Genomic DNA, 19,055 nt, shown 5'->3' on the forward strand with positions numbered 1-19,055 from the left:
ATTTTGAGTGCTTGTAATTGTTCTAGAAAGTTAATAAAATCCCCTCTCTCTCTCTCTCTCTCATTCGCCTGTGGACGTAGCTCATCTTGACCGAACCATGTTAAATATCATGTTGTTTTGATTTATGTTTTTCAGAAGTTTTGTGAATTTACCGAAGTTTGTGTTTTGATATTTGTCTGAAGTGCTTAACTTGTTTTGTTGTCACCTAACACAAAATACCCTACTATTAGTAGAAATATATTAATAGTTGATGACTTTAGACATTATTTCCAACATCTTCAAGGAGAAGTTGCGAGTTCGACTATTGCCTTAAGAGTTTTTCCCTTTTCATTTCAAGCAATTACTTTTAAAAATACTTATTGGCTACCGCAAATAAATCATAAAAAATAATGATAATTGGGGATTAAAAAAATGTTAGCCTAAATGCAAGCTGAGGTGTATTTGCTAAAGCCAAATGCACACTAATAAAATGTATCCACATCAACAAAAATGACATGTCAACATAACTTGTCAATGACCGCTAAATGTCAAAAAATTAAACCATTTTTTAAAATATAATGACACATAAAAAAAATATAAAAAATCAGGATTAAACCAAAATAACACCATATAAATAATGAATTTTGTGCCATTAAACAATGAAATTCTTATGGGAAAATGACTTAGGAGGGTAACTACCTCTTATACGTGTTCACATATTGACAACTTCTTCTTTTTTGTACATAATAAAGCAACTAACTTGTTTTAACTGTTTAAATTACACCAATATTACCGGCTAATACTTGTTTTAACCGGTAACTCAAAGAGAAAATGACTTAGGAGGGTAACTACCTATTATCTATGTTCACATATTGGCAACTTCTTATTTTTTGTACATAAGAAAGCAACTAACTTGTTTTAACTGTGTAACATCCCAAAAATCATGACCAAAAATTTCGTTTTTAATTTAATACTAAAACCATAATTGTCAAACCATTAATTTAATACTCCGGCATCGGGCCTCGCCCGGCATTAGGCCCCGCCTGGCATCGAGCCCCGCTCGGTATACAAATCTATCTCTCTTAGGCCTCGCTTGTCTCCGGGCCCCGCCCGCTAAACACATACAATCATATAACATGATAACACATAAAGAAACATACTCTACTGTATCCCTGTCCTAAGAAACATACTCTGTTAATAATGAGATACAGAACTTCGTCCGTACTCAGCTAGTTCCATCCAGGGCTTCAACAGTGCAAGGAGAGTCTCCTCACTGTGTGAATGGGTCTAAGGCCATAATGTCAGCCCATGTAGTCTATGAGTAGGAAGACCCGGGGGTTAGCCCTAGGCATTGTATGCTAGTATGTTATTCCAGATCAAGGTCTGATGTCGAGCGGGTGCCCGAGGAATGTTTGCATGTTAGATTATACTTGTTGTCTATGTGATACTTGTATGTGCCTGGTAAAGAGGTGAGTGTGGGCGAGGTGCCGTATCTCATCACTAGCTGAGTACGGACGATGTTCCGTATCTCATTATTAGCATAGTATGTTTCTTAGGATAAGGATACAATAGAGTATGTTTCTGTATGTGTTAGCATGTTATATGAATGTATGTGTTTAGCAGGCGGGGCCTAAGAGAGACAGATCTGTATACCAAGCGGGGCTCGATGCCAGGTGGGGCCTGATGTCGGGCGGGGCCCGATGCCGGAGTATTAAATTAATGGTTTGACAATTATGGTTTTAGTATTAAATTAAAAACAAAATTTTTGGTCATGATTTTTTTGGATGTTACACAGTTAAAACAAGTTAGTTGTTTTCTTATGTACAAAAAATAAGAAGTTGCCAATATGTGAACACGGATAAGAGGTAGTTACCCTCCTAAGTCATTTTCCCTTTGAGTTACCGGTTAAAACATGTATTAGCCGGTAATATTGGTGTAATTTAAACAGTTAAAACAAGTTAGTTGCTTTATTATGTACAAAAAAAAAGAAGTTGCTAATATGTGAACACGGATAAGAGATAGTTACCCTCACAAGTCATTTTCCCAATTCTTATATGCCCCTTCAAAAAAAATTTGAGAACGAATATGGGCTTTAAATTCGATTTTAAGGATAAGAACCTTGGATTGGGCTTTTCAAAGAAACAGATTTGAAGTGAACTTTGGGTATTTGACAAAAAGAAATGAATGTAAAGTGTCAACTTACAATTTCCATTGATCAAAATATATTCGCCATTTTGAATTTTTGAAACCGTTGACATGAAGTATAGAGAAAAATTTTGTTATCTTCATGGATTAGATTTCAAAAATCTCACACCAAAATATAATTTAGATTTCAATATAATTCCAACCATATTGAAAAATTTCTTATTATCTTCATGGAAAAAACCCACCGTATGATATGAGTAACAAAACTTAATCGAAGTTCCACGTGGCGAGGTGGGGCCAAATTGGATTACACGTGTTATAGGTTTAAATATTACAAGTGCGAGGGTCTATTTTGGTAAAATTTCATAATAGAGATAGCAAAATGTAACATTGAAACACCTGTTGGCGCTCGCTAAAAAGTTTTCCATTTCTATTTTCCCTCGCTTTTATCTTCACTCTTTAGGGTTTTCAAAACCCCAAATCACTGCAATCACGCTTCATTTCATCCGATCAAAGATTATGGCGGTAAATCTTACCTCCGGCGCAATATCGATTCTAACGACTGGGGAATCGAAGGATCTGAAACCGGTGCTTCAGGTGACGGATATTCGGTTGATTCGGACGCAAAATCCGACTGGTGGTGGTGGAGAAAACAATGGGGATAGATACAGGGTACAGCTATCTGATGGTTCTTTTCATCAGCAAGGGATGCTTGCTACTCAGCGCAATGAGTTAGTCACCTCTCAACAGTTGCAGAAGGGTTCGGTTGTTCAGTTGACTGAGTTTGTTTGTAATACGATCCGTGAACGCCCGTAAGTGTTATATCTATTCTCATTTCTGATTTGTTTGTGTTCGAAGAATTTTGTGCAAATATAATTGATTCCATGGATTTAAGATTTTATTTTTTTGTTATTCTTAGGGTTTTATGATAAAACTATCTTTCTTTTTCTTGTTCCTCTGACCAAGTTGTCATATACTGCATGTCAATTTCATAGTTTTATTGTTAGGGAACAGCAATCAATCATTCTTTGAAGCTAATGATATGAATCACATTAACGATTAACCTTCTATTTGCATCATCTTTGCATTTCCCATGTGCATACAACTTCTTGCCTATCTTTCATAATTATTGTATAATTCTTTCAATTTATTTTGTGCAGTATTATCATCATCATCAATCTCAATGTGATTATGGAAAAGTGTGATACCATTGGTGATCCAAAGCCATTCCCTCTAAAACTCCCTGGTGGAGATACTCCTTCAATGACAAGACCTTCACCACCTACACAATCTCCTTCCAATCAACCACCAACTGTCAATGGCACCCGATTTTCCAACCAAGCTCCACCTCCTGGACCTGTTATTCGCCCACATTCCAATACAAGCTTACCTTCTTATGGTGCTCCACCACCCCCTGCTGCAAACAACCGTATGCCGCCAGTTCAACCACCACCAATGTATGCCAACAGAGGACCCATGGCTAAAAACGAAGCTCCTCCAAGAATCATACCAATTGCAGCTCTAAATCCCTATCAAGGTAGATGGACAATTAAAGCCAGAGTAACTTCAAAAGGTGAACTCAGACGTTACAACAACGCAAAAGGAGATGGAAAAGTTTTCTCCTTTGATCTTCTTGATTCTGATGGAGGAGAAATCCGAGCCACCTGTTTCAATACAGTAGCCGACACTTTCTACAACCAAATTGAAGTAGGAAAAGTTTACTATCTCTCAAAAGGAACCTTAAAACCTGCTCAAAAAGCCTTCAATCATCTCAAAAACGACTTTGAAATCACCCTCGACCACACCTCGACAGCTCAGCAATGCTTCGATGATGACACCTCAATTCCACATCAGCAGTTTCACTTCCGTTTAATCAGTGAAGTTGAAGAAATGGAAAACAACACAGTTCTAGATATCATTGGTGTTGTAACCAATGTCAACCCCATATCATCAATCACAAGAAAAAACGGAATGGAAGCTCAAAAAAGAACAATTTTTCTCAAAGACATGTCTACAAGAAGCATTGAGTTGACTTTATGGGGTGACTTTTGTAACAAAGAAGGTCAAACACTTCAAGAAATGTCTGATTCAGGTGAATTCCCTATCCTTGCTGTGAAATCCGCTAGAGCATGTGATTTCAATGGAAAAACATTAACTAGTATAGTATCAAGCCAGCTCAGCATAAACCCTGATTTCCCAGAAGCTAAAAAACTCAAAACATGGTTTGAAAGTGTTGGAAAAAACACCCCATCTGTATCCATGTCACTCAATTCTCTTTCCAATTCCACCACACATCCAGATTCATTCAAAACTATCTCTCAAATCAAAGATGAAAAACTCGGGACTTCTGAAAAACCTGATTACATAACAATCAATGCCACAATCTGGCATATGAAACTTGAAAACTTTTACTACACTGCATGTCCATTAATGGCAGGTGAAAGAAAATGCAGCAAAAAAGTTGTGGATAATGGAGATGGGAAATGGAAGTGTTTGAAATGTGATAAGGTTGTTGATGAATGTGAATACAGATATATTTTACAACTAGAAATTCAAGATCATACTGGGTCAACATGGGTGACTGCTTTTCAAGAAATTGGTGAGGAGATTATGGGGTTTTCTGCTAAAGATTTGCATGATATGAGATATGAAGAGCAAGATAATGATAAGTTTACTGAAACTGTTCGTGGTGTTCTTCATAATGAGTATTGTTTTAAGTTGAAAGTGAAGGAAGAGAGTTGGGGTGATGAACAACGTGTGAAATCAAGTGTTGTGAAAGTTGAAAAGATTAGGTTTTCATCAAGTACAAAGGTTAGACTTTTGGAGATTGAAAAGAATGGGTTTGGTTCTGGTGCTGACCGAACTGCCCCTTCTGGGATCGGGCAGGGGCCGGGAGGTGTTTTCCCTGCGAATCAGGTCGGTCATTGTGGTGGTGTTGGTGGTGGAATTGGTGTTGCATATGGTGGTTATTAACTTTAAAGGTATGTAATCAATATTGATTAATAGTGTCATAATGATGCAAATTTATACACACATGCAACATATTGGGATTAGCCTTTGTGATTTTTAAGGACTTATATGCATGATATGACAAAATTAGTTTATATTTGAAAAGTCTAATGACATAAAAACCCTTTAGTTTAGCAAAAGTGCTCGGTTTTACCCCTTTATGTATTTTTGGTTCATGAAAGCCGGAGATTTGCAACTTTATTTTCTATTTTACCATTTTTGCAGTTTTATGGGGTAAAATCGACATTACTGTCAAACTTAAGGGCTTTAAAAAACCAGAAAAAGGGTAAAACCGAACATTTCTGCAAAACTTAAGGGCTTTAATGAACTAGAAATATGTAAAATGGTAAAATTGAAATTTTTTTTGCAAACTTCTGGCTCTAATGAACCAAAAATACATAAAATGGTAAAACCGAACATTTCTGCTAAACTTAAGGGATTTTATGCCATTAAGTTAAATAACTCTTAGGTGATGTTTCTTTTTGACTTAATGGGTTAAGCACTTAATCTGGACATCTATATATGGTTGTTTCCTTTTGGCTTAAAGTAAATTACATGAATGGGCTCTATGGTTTGGGGTAATTTGTGTGCTTGGTGTTTAACTTATTTTTTTAACTCGGAAGGTCTCTACTGTTTGTTTATGTTACGTGCTTGGTTCTTACTGTTTGTTTTTGTTATGCGTTTGGTCCCTGTTTTACCTAGAATAACTATTATTTAAATAGGGAAAAATGGTTCGGTAGGTAAGGTGAGAGGAGTGGGGTTGGGGGTGTGTTTATTTAAATAAATTAAAAAATCAAGGGCAAAATAGTCTTTTTAGGTAAGACAGGGACCAAACATGTAACAAAAACAAACAATAAGGACCTTCTGAGTTAAAAAAACAAGTCAGGGACCAAATGTGCAAATTACGCTAAACCATAGGGACCATTCATGTAGTTTACTCTTTGACTTAATTTGAACATGAACATAATTACTTATTGAGTTTGAGATGAAAAAAAATCCGGCTTACTCTATGTTTGACAGAATAGCTCAAAAGATATCTGATAGCTGAAAAGCTGAAAAGCTAGCCGACTAAACATCTAGCTGTCTGTTGAAAAGTTAGCTGGTAAAAATTAATGTTTGGTAAAAAGTAAAAACTAGCTGGAAGATATAGAATGACATAAAAGGACATTTAGAAGATTATTTTTTTAGCATTAATTAAGGGTATTTTCGAGAAATTAAAAAAAACTAACTCAAAAAGCGCTATGTAGTTTTTAAAAAGCTAGCTTATCAGCATTTTTTGGTTTGCCAAACATGATAATTTAAAAAAACTCGAAAAATAAGCTACACAACCTTAATGTAGTAAGACACTAATTATTTACCTATTAAAATTGATGAATATTTGAATATTGTGAAATAATTTTTTTGAATGCAAGGATAAAATGGTCATTTTTTTTTTCTTTAGTCCAACACCAATTGGTTATTTCTTCATTAGGGACATAAACTATAATTTTTTTTATTTTATGAATGCAGATCTTTATTGTGATACTGGCTCCAATGTATAACACCGATTTGCTCAATTTGGGTTTTTGAAGATTGGGGTGAAGTTTTATGTTTATGACATATTTGCCCCTGGAAGCAAAGCATGGATCTTTAAGTAGATGTTTTTTTGTGTCTTTTGTTTTGGTAAATGTTTTTCTATTTTACTCCTAGTAGTTTTCTAGTATGATAGTTGTTATTTTATCCTGTAGAATTGGTTATGTTCAGTTGTTTAATTTTTTTATTACTATCTTTAATTTTGCATGGATATGTATATATATATATATATATATGTTAAGATTTCTTTTTATTTTTAATTTTTTTAATTTAATTATTTATTAAGTGTTGTCTGAATGAAGTGATGTATGGATAGATGTCTAAAGAATATTTGAGAAAATGATGGGAAGTTGTTGAAATTAAAGGAAATGATAAATGAGATAATTTTTTTTTGTTTTCCCACTTTTATCTTTCTACTAATGCTGCTAATCTAAATATTCTCTTATATTTAAGTACATTTAAAACATTTTCTTCTAAAGCAATTAATTTAACCACGTTTAAAGGATTTGCTTTTGTTTTTTGTTATTTGTCATAGTTTTTTCATATGATCTATTGTTTTTAAATGTTTATTATTTAAAATGTATTTAATAATAACATTGAATAAAATCTATATATTATAACACAACAAAAAAATAAAATAGATATTGTTAAAATTTGTTTTTTTTTTGTTGTATAATATTATGATTATAATAAAAAAACAATAAATTATATTATATTAGGGTTGACAATCGTGTCGTGTTCGAGTTGGTGGGTTGACGTGTCAAAATATACCAATCCAAACACAACCCATTTAATTATACAAGTCACGGGTTGGCGGGCCCTGGGTTGACGGGTTTGTAACATAAACTTATATATGACTTATCAAAACATTTATTTATACGAGTTCACAGGTTGGCGGGTTCGTGGGTCAAATTTGGGTTCGTATGTTCGTAAGTCAGATTCCATAAATAAAATTGATAATTAAACTTAAATAAATTTTTGATGCAAACATATCTGAATTTTAGAAACTTAAGTCTTAAACATCTAAATGAAAGTTATAAACATGCATGAAAACATGTTTAAACTAAAACATTAATACAAACATAGATAAATTCAATCACAGGCGTCAACGTTGTTCGATAATAACTCAATCGTTCATGTCATTGTTTTTGTGGGATATTTAGATTATTTAGGGAAAACATCAAACGCGTTGCAATGCAAATCAGCAGATGGTTACTCACATGTCAAATGGTCTATGATATTAGGTGTTCTATCCTAGTATAAAATATATAATGTATAATGTATAATACTTAATACATTTAAAATATATATATATATATATATATATATATATATATATATATATATATATATATATATATTTATTTATTAAAATTCTAAACGTGTTGGCGGATCAATCCATATACTTTTTGAGAAACTCATATATGACATGTTTAATAAATGAGTTGATGGTTTGGCGTGTTGACGGACTGAAAAACTCAACTCAAACCTATTTATTTCATGTCGTGTCATAAGTCGTATCGTGGGTCGTATCGAAAATTGTCGGACCTATACTATATATTAAAAAGCAAAGTTCATTCATAATGAACTTTGAAGTTTTGCCACCATATTCCACCATTTTAAGACTTTTTATAAAGATTTTTAATTTTGAAGTTTTGACACAATTGTTTTGGATTTTGGCATACTTAGCTCTTGTAACTTTTTAATTTACAGAAAAGGCCCCAATGATTTTTTTTAATTATTTTTTTAAAGTAGTCTTTTATTTTGTATGTTGGCAAGTTTGACTCTTGGAAAGAAACTAAATTACAAAAATTGTCCCTGCAATCTACAAAAAAGGGACATTGTGTATTTTTTTTAAAGAAATTGTCCCTTCGTTTAAAAAAAATTACAAAATAGTCCTTATCTTATAGAAAATCTGCAGATTACCCTCCACGCCCCTGCAATATATTGCCATATTTTATCTCTACACCTTTTTGGTTTAACAATTTTACCACATGACTTTTGTATATTTGTAGATTTTGTCCTTACACTTCTGGCGTTATGCAAAACCCCGCATGCATCTCCCGTGGAGCGAGGTGTGGGCAATTTCTAGTATATATTATTAGAAATTTAATATTTACTAATGGAGATCAAAATAAAAAAAACAATATTTAAAATAATCAAATTTTGCACAAAAAATAGACTTAAAAGTGATTTCATAAATATAAATGGTTGATATTATTAACCTAAAAGCCTATTCACTCCGCTTAGAGAAAAAAACATTTTTTTGGGTTAGATCATTATTAATATTCAGGGGGTGTTTGGATAGGGAAAAAATAGGTTTCTTATTGCTTATTGTTTAATCCCACCGCAATAAGCAAATTTAAGTGTTTGGATATGAGTCTTTAAAAATCAGCTTATTGCGGTAGGAATCAACAAAATAAGCTGATTTTAATAAGCAATGAAGGGGGGGGGGGGGGGGGGGGGAATGCTTATTGTGTATTGCTTATTGCTTATTGGTCATTTTACTCATACAAACTGTTTTATTTGCCAAACACTTAAAATGCTTATTGCTTATTGTTTATTCCCACGGTAATAAGCTAATCCAAACACATTTTAAAAAAAATACTTATTCCCACCGCAATAAACAAATAAGCAATAAGCTAATAAACTAAAAACTATTTATCCAAACACTCCCTCAGTGATTTGTTGAAAAGCCTCAAGATGCACTTACAACCTAATTTCTCCCTTTATCCATCAATGTCTTCTCCGGTGGTACTTTAATGGTGAGGTAGGCATGCGGTGAGAAGTAACTCACAACCTAATTAGTGTATAAACAAAATTGCAAAAATGGTCCTCCTTGATTCGATTAAGCATGTTTTTCCGACGAGGGAAATGGGGGTTTTCTGGCAGGTGGAGAGAGAGATAGAGATGAGGTGGGTGGGTGGGCAGCGACGTATGATGGTGGTTGGCGGCCGATGGTGGTGTACGATGTGTAGCACTAGATCATTTTTCCGACGAGGGAGATGCATCTAGAGATAGCCCTGAAAGCTTTGAACATCAAGAGCTGTAGAAGAGGTTTCCGAGGAAGAAGATGAAGAGGAATGTGCCAATCTGGTTATGACATTGATGATCCAACAAATGTAGATACATAATCTCAATCTGGAGACAATGAAGATGAAGAAAAGGACAAAGACGAACCCTTTTAGGAGAAAAAGATGAATAGAATATAACACAATGAGCTAATGCTATAAATATTTAACCCATTTTCAAACGATTAGACTGAAATCATTTGAGAAAAAAATTACTATAAATTTTTAGCTTTTTGCCGGTAAAAAGCATTGAAATAAAAAGTCAAACATTTCTCAAATGACTTTAATAGAATAGAAAAGGACTATATTTTATTTAAATTGCTGAAAAAGTCTTGTGGTGTGTTCTTTTATTTGTTTACATAGTCCATAATAACATAACATGTTGATGATTCTATACACTATCGTTGTTCACATATAGGCATGTCCTAATAGGTCCAATATATATATATATATATATATATATATATATATATATATATATATATATATATATATATATATATATATACACTCCAAATCGGTCCATCCAGTACAAACCAGTCTTGTGTGAAGAATGGAGTTGTCCATACCGGTCAAACCAACTAACAAACTGGTATAAATTGAGGCTAACGTCTATTTTACATCATTTTGTTTTTTCCCTCCTTAAAATCACCATTTAAATAACATTTAATACCCAACCATATTTCTCACTTTAAACTGTAATTCTCTCTAGATTTGCATAAAATTCTAACAAATACAAAGCTTGAAGTTTCGAATATTACCTAATTGGAAATTGTTGAGAGCGGAAGGAAGTAGCTCTCGTTCTACCGCTTCATTTTTTGTCCGAACATATTATTTGAGGAAGCTAGCAAATCAAACTGCAGTGCGGAAATTTAGAATAAGTTTATGCAACGGGTCCTACTAATTGGACCCTAGATTTTTTTAGGGGACCATCTCATTAATGATTTTTGTAGGTATAAATTTCGGTGTATTTATAATATCAAGGGTCCTACTAATTGGACCCCAGATTTCTTAGGGGCCGTCTCATTAATGATTTTGTAGGTATAAATTTCCTTATATTTATAATATTAATAACTTATATGATTAATAAAAACTATTATTTTAAAACTTGTATCTATCATTTAATTACTATCAACTTTTTATTTATTATATATTTTATTCTTTTATAATCAAATAATAATACAGCGTGTCAACGTGTTTTATATATTTTAATATTTTCTATATTTTAATATTTTTAGAAAACCAAGAAATAAAAATAAAATGATATTAAATATTTAAATGAAAACTAAGTATTATTAATAGAAAATATAGTGACGGTACATATATCTATAGCGACCATTGTTTCATGTATGTACACAAACATACACAAATCTGAAACGAAAATCTACACACCAAAAATCCCATTATTCCCTTTTATTTAAAAACAGAAAAAATAATTAATTTTTTTATTTAAAATATTTTATTATATAGATTTGAAAAAATGAATATATTTTTATTTTAATACTTTTTTATAAAAATGATATTTTTTTTTCTATAAACAAATCTTTATATTGAACTCTTTTATTATGTAATGATTAGTTTTAGAAAAAACATTATAAATGGTCACTGTGGTTTCCCAAAATCTGAAGTTTACTCCCCGTGGTTTAAAAACCTTATTGATGGTCCCTGTGTTTTCAAAACTTTTGACGATTGATCATTATCACTGACTCCATTAACCGTTGTCCGTTAATTGAGGGGCATTTTCGTCATTTCACACCACAGGGACCATTTATGATCTTTTCAGTTAATTTTTAAAAAACATAATAAAAAATAAAATAAATGCAAAGGGTCTCTCTCTCTCTCTCTCTCTCTCTCTCTCTCTCTCTCTCTCTCCTATTACATTCATCACTCCCAACGTGAACCTTTTTTCCCCGCCTACCTGTTCGTTCTCTTTTCTCCATCATCCATTACCGTCGACACCAGTGCAAGAACACCAGCACACACACACACACCGCCAAAGGGAAACACATTCTGAGAATCATCCTCTAGTATGAATCGTTGGAAGAACTTACCCAATGGAGTCACCGGAGAAATCAATGTCGATGAAACTCTTACCCTCCCTTCCGATAAATAGGAAACAGAAGGACGATGACACTATAGGAGTTAGCAGGTGAATGAAACGTCTGGTAATTAGAACTCGATGTTGATGAAAGGTAACTTCTTTGATGGTGGTGTTTCTGAAGAACAAAGACAGAGATGTCCAAGAATGTTGACAAACTGTGGTGGTTCTCGTGAGAAGCAAACAATGAAGTCTTTGGCGCACTGCCACTTCTTCCCGTCTGTCCTCTGGCACCTCCCCGACGTTGCTGAAATCTAGATGCAACACACCCCATCCAACTACTTAAAATAAAAAAATTAACAAGTTTATCCACCTTGAAAAACCCCAAATCGAAGTTTAAATCTCAAAATAAATAAGCAGATTCAAAGGGTTAGTAAAAGCATATTCAAGGTTTTTTTTTTTTTTTTTTTTATTTTTTTAATTTTTTTTTTAATTTTTTTATTATCGGAATAAGGATATTAGAAGGAATCGTAACATTAGCAGTGATGTATTTTTATATCAAAGCTTGGTGTTCCAACTCCACCCATTGTGATGGTTTGAAAGGTCATCCAACTCCAGCACCATAACCTGTAAAGCACCCATCTAACACATTGATATGGAAGCTTTGTGGAACCCATGGTGTTGGGTTTGACCATGGATGGCGATGAGTTAAGGCTTAGTCCTAAGGTAAGACCTTCGTCCGAAAGACCATCAAACCCTATCTGATTGTTGAATTTATGAATGGATTGATGATGGATGCGTATATGAAGAAGATGAATCCAATCGAAGGTATTATGAAGGGAAATAATTGGTAAGGGGGTGTGGGTGTGGAAAGGTATGATCGTGCTTTAAAACGAGATAAATGAATCCGTAGAATATGGAATATGGTCTGTGGAGTGGAATTAATTAAGATGGTCAAGAAAATTATAAATGAACAAGAAAAAGAAAAAGAAAAAGTTATAATTCTTACTATACATAGGTTGACCTTTTAGAGAGAGAGAGAGAGAGAGAGAGAGAGAGAGAGAGAGAGAGAGAGAGAGAGAGAGAGAGAGAGAGAGAGAGAGAGAGAGAGAGAGAGAGAGAGAGAGAGAGACCCTTTGCATATTATTTTATTTTTTATTTTTTTTAAAAATAACTGAAAGGATCATAAATGGTCCCTATGGTGTGAAATGACGAAAATGCCCCTCAATTAACGGACAAAAGTTAACAGAGTTAGCAATAAGGACCAATTGTCAAAAGTTTTGAAAACACAACGACCATCTATGAGGTTTTTAAACCACGAGGATTAAACTTCAGATTTTGAGAAACCACATGGACCATTTATGATGTTTTTTCTTAGTTTTATTTAAAGTAAAATATAAAATAATGATGAGGGATTTAATATTATGTAATGGTAATTAATAAAAAGATAATTATTTTGTAATGATTAGTTTATTTTAGGAAAAAAGTTAAAATAATTATTAAGGTCCTTTAAGAACATAAAATTCTTAAAGATGGTCCAAATAGCTGGACCATTATGCAACTCCAACAACTAAATAAACTATTCGGTAGATGCAATCATTGTGAAAAAGTTTATGTCGGCTTGAATAACATGCTATAATGACATGTTGTAAGTTTTCGTGTTTTATATCTCGCATAAATACTTTGTTATGCTTGATTAGTTTAGTTTATTTTAGAAGTAGTTTAATAAAATTTATAAATAGTTTAGTTTATTTATGAATCATTTAGTTTACTTATAATTAGTTATTTGCACTACGTTGTTCAATTATTAGTTTCAATTGCAATACTAATTGATATAATAAAGAGATTACGTTGTTCAATTATTAGTTTCAATTGCAATACTAGTTGATATAATAAGGAGATTGGTATCTATAAGAGAGGAAGGAGTCCTGGCGGGTTGGAGGAGGAAAGGAATGGAAGGGACGAAAGCAAGAGAGAAAGAGAGGGGTTTAGCGGTTTAAAAAACCCGTTTGGGAGACAAATCAAAGAGGAAAGTTGAAGAAGATGGGGTCGGCAGTTTTGGGGTTGGACGGGTTTTATACCCTCCGCCTAGGGTTTAGCGGTTTCAGCGGGAGGAGGGAAACGACTCCTTCCTCCCTAATGGTCACAATCAGTTTGATTATTGGAATTTCACGAAAAGTTATGCATCGCAAGGATCCTGCCTCCCAATAGTCTTGACTTATCATATATTTCTTGTTAGTCAAATATATTATTTTGAAACTAATAAGTGATCAATGCAATGGAATTGACTAACTATAAATTAAAACAAACTATTAAATTATTGATAACTAAAGTAATAACTTAGGTTTAGTTTTATTAATAATAATTTTGTTTACTTTAAAATTATTGGGCTTCATGTGAAAAGTAATATGACGATGCAATGGCTACTCAATGGTTACTAAACTGTCTAAACACAAATAGATAATTATTCAAATTGTAAGTTATAACATTCTAAAATAAAAGAGAGATTTTTTAACATATCTCAGGGCACATATAAAAAACATTAATTATAATAAATATTACCATAATTAAATATGAAATACATTAACTAAAAAGATTATCACCATAATTAAATATGAGATACATTAATAATTGGTCCATAACTTAAAAAAATTTAAGTTTGATGCATAAAAAAATAAAACGCATATATTTGAATATTAATTTACTTCGAAAAAAGAATGCATATATTTTTTTTCATTTCTCTTGATATTTTAGATTTTAAATAGAATTAAAAAATTAATTATGTAATAAAATAACATATCATTAATTTAGAAATCTTATGAATTGTATGTAATATTGTACTTTTTTTTAATAATTTTGTGATTTGTAAGTATTTAATTACATATTAATTTGATAATATTAATATATATTGTTGTTGTTTTCGTTAGTTTTTTTCAACCCAATTTAATGAAAAGAAAATCAATCAACCCAACTTGTGCAAAACTCGTTTAGAAACACCAAAAAAGTATGTAAACATATCGATGAGTGATCATGACTTGATTTAGAGTGACAATTATCTACAATTAGATAAAGAACTGGATTTCCAAATTAGTTTTTTAGTTCTAAGACATAATTGAAATAACGACCAATATAAAGATAGAGAAACTAAGACCGATAATAATGTAGTTACATACATATATTTACATATTTGTTTCCAAGTTTAGCAATACCATTAGAAATGATAACATAACCTGTCTAACATCTCAATCAACAGTTAAAAGAATATATATATATATATATATATATATATATATATATATATATATATATATATATATATATATATATATATATTTAGAATTCTATATTTTTCTGTTTGCAATTAATGACGGTAAGAATCTTAGTTTCTCTAACCAGTGAGATTCGGTTGCGGCATTCATCAATTTAAGAATGGAATGGCAACCAAACCTCAACCTCAGCCTTACTATCATTCATCAATTTAGGCACTACAATCGCTCCTCCAGCGAAATAAAGATTATCGTGCAGACCTTCCTCAATTTGTTAAACATTAACATATTACATATATAACACCAAAAGTCAAAACACAATAGTAAAGAATATATTTGAATGGTGTAAGAATTAGTACTCATGCAAAACACCAGCATACACCACCATGGATTCAACCATTTTCAGAATCTGCTACTGGTCTCCACCAACCACAAATATAGTAAAAAGCCAAAACTTTAGTGTTGGATTCTGAGCATTTTAACAAACAGTTGGTGGGCATACGGAAAAAAAACAACTTTAGTAAAGACTTTAACACAAACGAAGATGATTGATAGAGTCTTAAGTTGGTATCAATCATAAAAATTTCTAGAGCTTAATCAAAATTGGTTATACTTTATAAATCATTAAAATGATTCTCTTACAAATAGACTTAAAAATTTGTTCATCAATTCTTTCTACCCAACCAAGATAATTCATTTCAATTTGTAAGTGTAAAAATCATATGACACTTTAAAAAATATTTTTTTTTGGGATAAGAGATGGTATTAATACCTGGTTCTTGAAAATAGCTTCATATTTAAGCATTTTTTTTTCTTTAATGCATCCTTGTCATCTGAAATGGTCATTGTAATGAGCCTGTTGGGGATGATCATATTGTGGAGCTACTGGAGCATGACTGTTAATATTGCTAGTTTCTGCAAATAAAAGAATAGAAATTATAAGTTTTTTTAACATAACATATATATCTTGTTGAAAAGGGTTAAAATGGAACTTACATTAGCATTTGTGTAATGTATAATCAATTGAAACTCTCCATCATGCCTACGTGACAAAAACAATTAGTTAGAAATTTGAGTACACATCAGTAAATTAAATCCTCATAACAAATATCCCTTCCTATTTATTGCTTTCTCATTGGTAATTCGAGGTATAATCAAGTAGAACTTAGTTTTTAATAATGACTTGTTGTATGTTGCATGGACCTACATACCAAATCACATATTAGGCATAAGGAAATCAATCTGTGTTAAGCCCTTTTCACTATTAGAAATTAAAAAATTTAGTCAAGGAGCCATCTACATTGAGTTAATACCTATTCTCTAACTTTTAAATTACCTAAAATGTATTTGATTTAGCATAAGAATATATATGGATTACCCAGTCATGTGACGCATCAAGAAAATGGTCGACTCCAACAGTTCTATTCCAGAAGTAGTGACCTTCAAAAACCAAAGCAGAAAGTTAATAAATTCGATTTCAGAAAATCAAACCTTAAATCCACAATCTTTTTCAATTCAATTAGTCTCCCTTGAATGCCTTTTCTCCTGAACAAAATTATGTAAAAATAGTGGCAATTAAAATTGCCATAGAATTCTGAGTTGCAATTCAGAGCCGTAGTTTTCAAAATCAAGTGCACAAAACAATCAAATGTACAACAACAACAATATAAGAAACATTTTACTGGGTGTGGGTGTCCAAGGAAAATGGCAAGTAAAGAGCTTTGATGAGCAAATCATACCCTAGAGAAATGTTGAAACGGAGAATCGTGCATAATCGATTTTCCGATGAGAAGATTCCAGCATCAGACAAAAAAGTAAAAAAAAAAGGCGACCTATTCTTATGCATAAATATTAGGGCTTAAAAAACCCAACCGAAGGTGTGAAAAAAAGAGGAATGAAGCATTCAGATGTAACCTATTCATCATTAATGGAATGAAGTTTGTGGTAGTGATGAATACCATCCAAAACCCTAAACCCTTTTTGGAATGAAGCGGCTGACCATAAACCTTTTTTGCAATGAAGCGGCCGATTTCTATAAAAAGAGAAGGTGGAATGAGCGGATTGCCATGAAATTTCTGATCAACAATTCAAACATCCAAAAACTTCCATATTTTATTGGATTGGATATGAATGAATTTGAAATTATGATTTATGCATATTATTTTCAATTATTATTTGGAAATCTTTCATGTATATTTCCGTTTCTTGAATGTATTGGATTTGATTTGATCGGTGCAGAATTTTTCGTAGAACAAATCGATAATGTAGATGAAGAAAAGAAGCGTGAAAACACAATTTAGGGGCTGGGAGAGTGACATTTGGCCATATTCTACTTATTTATTAGGATAGAGATATTCCATATATATTTTTATTAAACATTAGTGGAACCTAATTTCTAAAAATTATATTTTTCTTTCTTATATTTTCAAAATATCAAATTTACCTAAATCTTTTTTATTAACATTTGTTGATATTCTACACTTATTTTAAACCCTTATTGTTTTTAATCAATCGATTATTATTTAAGTTAAAATATTATTTATACTTTCTATAACTTTTTAAAATATCATATTTACCCAAATTACAAAAATTATGTTTAAGTGTAATCAACTTCTCTGAAAATATGGCTGCTATCATCCTAATTCTTTTAGCCGGATAAGTTGACGACTCAATGTGTCATTGTTAAAGCCTCCATATCCGTAGCTCACTATCCGAGACTACTAATGCATTATATACTTGTATATTATACAAAACACTTGTACATCTTCACAAACTAGAAGATCCAATCTTGTTAGAGTGATAATATTAATGTTTTTAATCAAAATTGATGATGATAAAAATCATATACGTTTAAAAGATTTAGTAAGATCGGAGAAAAAGTGTGTGCAGAAATCAAAGTAGATTTTAGAATAATTTGTCTGGGCTTTAATGTTGTCAACATTTTAAAGCCAAACTAATTGAAGAAATTAAAAAAATGGTGGAACTCTTAAATGTTAGTTCTTTCTGTTTAACTCAATTTACAATTTTTTATCCAAAAGAATCACATTTGTGTGGTAGCCTAACAAAAGTGGATAGGCTATCTCACAAATAATAGAAGTAGTAACTATTAAGCATAAACCTTATCAAGGGAAAGACTTTAAATAACACGAAGTTTAATATCATCACCAAAAATAGCAACTAAGTCTTGTTATTTTCCAAATGTTTCTGAAAATCTCCCACCATATATACTCTAATTATCACATCCTTTTATACCAAAAATTCCATTGTATTTTAACTCCCTAGAATATATTTTATAGAACATGATTATCACTAGGGCAAAATGGACAAGTTGTCCAGAATTCAACAACCCGAAAAGAATAGGAACACCATCATGAAGGCAATAGCAAAATTCTCCAACTTTTAGCATCCCACCTTTTGCCCAATGCAACATCTCTAGGAGTGATAAATGAAGGATATAAATGGATTATCACCGATAAGACCATGAACTTTTTGAATTTAATGGATGATGAAGTCCTTGAATCCATGCAAGGGGCAACAGGTTTTAAATGATATGATCCACACTTATACATCTGTTATTAAGAATGGGAAACTTTCTTAACAAGTCCTGGAAATAATAAATGTCATAGATAAATGAGAAAAGAGGATTGCTTAAAACCAAAACCAAGGGATAATAATAGCTATGATAGTATGATGCAATCAACTATTCATGTAAACTAAACCCATTGGAAGTGATGCAATCAACAACTCATCTTCAATATTAAGATCATAATTCATCAAAAGTGCACACATAAATTCATTGCATTCACATACTAAAACTGATCAAAAGCTCATACAGTGATATATACACTACAAGAAACATAGGTTTTAGAGATGGACGAGTCCGCCGCTAATCCATCGCTAAAGAGCGTTTGCGACGGATCAGCGACGGATTTACTCTATAGCCAATTTAAGTGTGGCTAATGAGTCAGCGAGGGG

At 32.1% G+C, this 19,055-nt stretch overlaps 1 protein-coding gene and 1 long non-coding RNA gene across 2 annotated transcripts; one reads left to right on the forward strand and one right to left on the reverse strand.

Annotated features, from left to right (window-relative positions):
* The first annotated feature begins 2,565 nt into the window (after positions 1 to 2,565).
* Positions 2,566 to 6,916, forward strand: LOC145053060 (replication protein A 70 kDa DNA-binding subunit A-like). The gene is made up of 3 exons (XM_079001028.1): positions 2,566 to 2,936; positions 3,285 to 5,105; positions 6,643 to 6,916. The coding sequence occupies exons 1-2, from the start codon at positions 2,644 to 2,646 to the stop codon at positions 5,095 to 5,097; spliced, it is 2,106 nt and encodes a 701-aa protein (XP_078857154.1). The 5' UTR covers positions 2,566 to 2,643; the 3' UTR covers positions 5,098 to 5,105; positions 6,643 to 6,916.
* Positions 6,917 to 15,168: 8,252 nt separating this feature from the next.
* LOC145051276 (uncharacterized) lies at positions 15,169 to 17,352 on the reverse strand. Its single transcript, XR_013683503.1, has 4 exons — positions 16,820 to 17,352; positions 16,459 to 16,520; positions 16,077 to 16,122; positions 15,169 to 15,995 (listed from the first exon to the last, which is right to left on the reverse strand). It is a non-coding gene; the product is annotated as an uncharacterized LOC145051276 (long non-coding RNA).
* Between the last annotated feature and the right edge of the window lie 1,703 nt (positions 17,353 to 19,055).

This window comes from Lactuca serriola, chromosome 5 (genome assembly GCF_051521515.1).
Source record: "Lactuca serriola cultivar US96UC23 chromosome 5, Lser_US96UC23_V15, whole genome shotgun sequence".
NCBI lineage: Eukaryota > Viridiplantae > Streptophyta > Magnoliopsida > Asterales > Asteraceae > Lactuca > Lactuca serriola.